General features: G+C 56.2%; 1 protein-coding gene across 1 annotated transcript in view; it reads right to left on the bottom strand.

Annotated features, from left to right (window-relative positions):
• ETH_00008980 (beta-adaptin-like protein, putative) overlaps positions 1-1999 on the bottom strand; it is a gene marked incomplete at both ends in the record, with an annotated part of 3653 nt that extends 1654 nt beyond the window's left edge. The window contains 4 exons of the mRNA XM_013380728.1: positions 115-252; positions 462-583; positions 963-1098; positions 1868-1999. Coding sequence (XP_013236182.1) covers positions 115-252; positions 462-583; positions 963-1098; positions 1868-1999 — 528 coding nt within the window. The remainder of the gene's footprint in view (positions 1-114; positions 253-461; positions 584-962; positions 1099-1867) is intronic.
• Between the last annotated feature and the right edge of the window lie 501 nt (positions 2000-2500).

Below are 2500 nucleotides of genomic sequence, written 5' to 3'. Positions count from 1 at the left end.
CTTTTTTAGGGTTTTGGCCTTGCCGGCACCCCCAGAAAGCGGTTTCGCGTGCGCCTCGCGCGGCGCCTCCCAGGCCGAGGGTTTAGGGTTTAGGGTTTAGGGTTTGGCGCGGACCAAACCCACGACTTCTGCTGCTGCTGAAGGCAGCAGCAAACCAATTTCTCCCATGCTGCTGATTATTTCTCTCCCCACATTAGCGTCTGCGTCGCAGGCGCTTTCCTTCAGCTCCTGCAGCACTGCGGGCGCGCTCGCCTGCGCCAAACCCTAAACCCTAAACCCTAAACCCTAAACCCTAAACCCTAGGCCCTAGGCCCTAGGCACTGGGCTCTAGACTTTAGCTCGAGGGAACGGCCCGCGAAGCCGCGCAGCGGCGCGGACGCGCGCCTCGGGGCTGCAAAATTAGGGTTTAGGGTTTAGGGCTTAGGGGTTAGGGTTTAGGGTTTAGGGTTTAGGGTTTGGACCTCAGTGGTGATGGCAGTGAGAATCTTGAGCTTCGTGTACTTCACGTAAGAAGGGTCACTGTGCCGACAAAAGAATTGCTGGTATTCTTTTTCCAAAGCCAAACGAAAACCCTCGCCATCAGCTGCGCGCAAACCCTAAACCCTAAACCCTAAACCCTAAACCCTAAACCCTTGACTCGTCATCCTTCTTCGGCTGGCTTTCTACGGATGGCAGCTCGCCTCTCCACGCCACTGAACTCCCCCCGAAACCCTGAACCCCAAACCCCCAGACCCAAACCCTAAACCCTAAACCCCAAACCCCAAACCCCAAACCCCAAACCCTAAACCCTAAACCCTAAACCCTAAAGCCCACCGAACCCCCAACCCCACCTGACCCCATACCCGCCCAAGCCTAAACCCTAAACCCTAAACCCCAAGCCCTAAAGCCCAAACCCTGGACCCCAAGGCGCAAACCCTAAGCCCCAGGCCCGAAGCCCCAAACCCTAAACCCTAAACCCTCACGCGTCTCGAGCAGCAGCAGCAAGTGCTGCAGCACGACGTAGGCCAGTTCGCAGCAGCAAGTGGAGACCAGCGTCAGCAGCGGAGCAGCAAGCCGCTGCACTGCCTGCCGCAGCAGCAAAGGCTCCCCCTTGGCTAGCTGCAGGAAGCAGCGCGTGCAGCTCTGCAGCAGCACACGCAGCTAGCTGGCTAGCTAGCTGGCTAGCTAGCTGGCTAGCTGGCTGGTGGCTAGCTAGCTGGCCAGCTGGCGGGCAGCTGGCTGGTGGCTGGCTAGCTGGCTGGCTAGCTGGCTGCTAGCTAGCTAGCTGCACCTCTGCAGCAGCACACGCAGCTAGCTAGCTAGCTAGCTGGTCGCTGGCTGGTGGCTAGTTGGTAGCTAGCTAGCTGGCTGGTAGCTGGCTGGTAGCTTGCTACCTGGTGGCTAGCTGGCAGCTAGCTGCTGCAGCTAGCTGCTGGCTAGCTAGCTGGCTGGTAGCTAGCTAGCTGGTAGCTAGCCAGCCAGCTAGCTGGCTAGCTAGCTGGCCAGCTAGCTAGCTAGGTGTCAGCTAGCTGCTAGCTAGCTAGCTGGTAGCTAGCTAGCTAGCTGGTAGCTAGCTAGCTAGCTGGCTAGCTAGCTAGCAACTGGCTCTCGAAATGGCTGCTAGCTGGTCGTGTAGTTAAATATGCGGCTGTCGGCCTAGCTGCCTAGCTGCATAGCTAGGTAGCCAGCTAGCTAGCTAGCTAGCTAGCAGTTGGGTGGCAGCTGGCTAGCTAGCTAGCTAGCCAGCTAGCTAGCTAACTACCTGGCTACCTGGCTAGATAACTAGCTAGCTGGCCAGCTACCTAGCAACCTAGCCCGCTACTTAGCTAGCTAGCTAGCTAGCTAGCTAGCTAGCTAGCTAGCTAGCTGCTGGCTAGCTGGCTCTGACCAGGACAACAGCAGCGGAAGAGCTTTTGAGTCTGTTGTCGAGGATGTTCAGCAAATCAAATTTCTCTTCGGCAGTTTTTGGAAAATAAGAAATCAATAAATTGAAAACCGCCACTTGGCCCCACTCCGTCATGTCCTTCAGCCTGTAGCAGCAGCAGCAGCAGCAGCAGCAGCAGCAGCAGCAGCAGCAGCAGCAGCAGCAGCAGCACAAGCAGCAGCAGCAGCAGCAGCGGCAGCAGCAGCAGGAGTGGCAGGAGGAGTAGCAGGAGGAGCAGCAGCAGTAGTGGCACGTGCGACAGACGTGCAGCAGCAGAAGGAGCAGCAGCAGCAACAGCAGCAGCAGCAGCAGCAGTAGCAGCAGCAGCAGCAGGTTAAAGACCCGAAACCCTAAACCCTGGAAGGTTCTGGCTGCATGTTCAAAAACAACTTAAACCCTAAACCCTAAACCCTAAACCCTAAAGGGCAAGCGGAGAAAGCCACGAAAAACAAATGGGCAGCACACTGCGTCGAGGGCTTCAAAATTAGGGTTTAGGGTTTAGGGTTTAGGGTTTAGGGAGTTTCTTAAATGCGAAAAAGCAAAAAACGAATATCAAAAAAGCCAGCGAAGAATGCCTAATCTCTGCGATTATTAAAA

The sequence above is a fragment of the Eimeria tenella genome, genomic scaffold, assembly GCF_000499545.2.
Source record: "Eimeria tenella Houghton genomic scaffold, Eth_scaff847, whole genome shotgun sequence".
Lineage (NCBI taxonomy): Eukaryota > Apicomplexa > Conoidasida > Eucoccidiorida > Eimeriidae > Eimeria > Eimeria tenella.
Note: the sequence above shows the minus strand (reverse complement) of the source record. Positions and strands in the feature narration are given on the sequence as shown.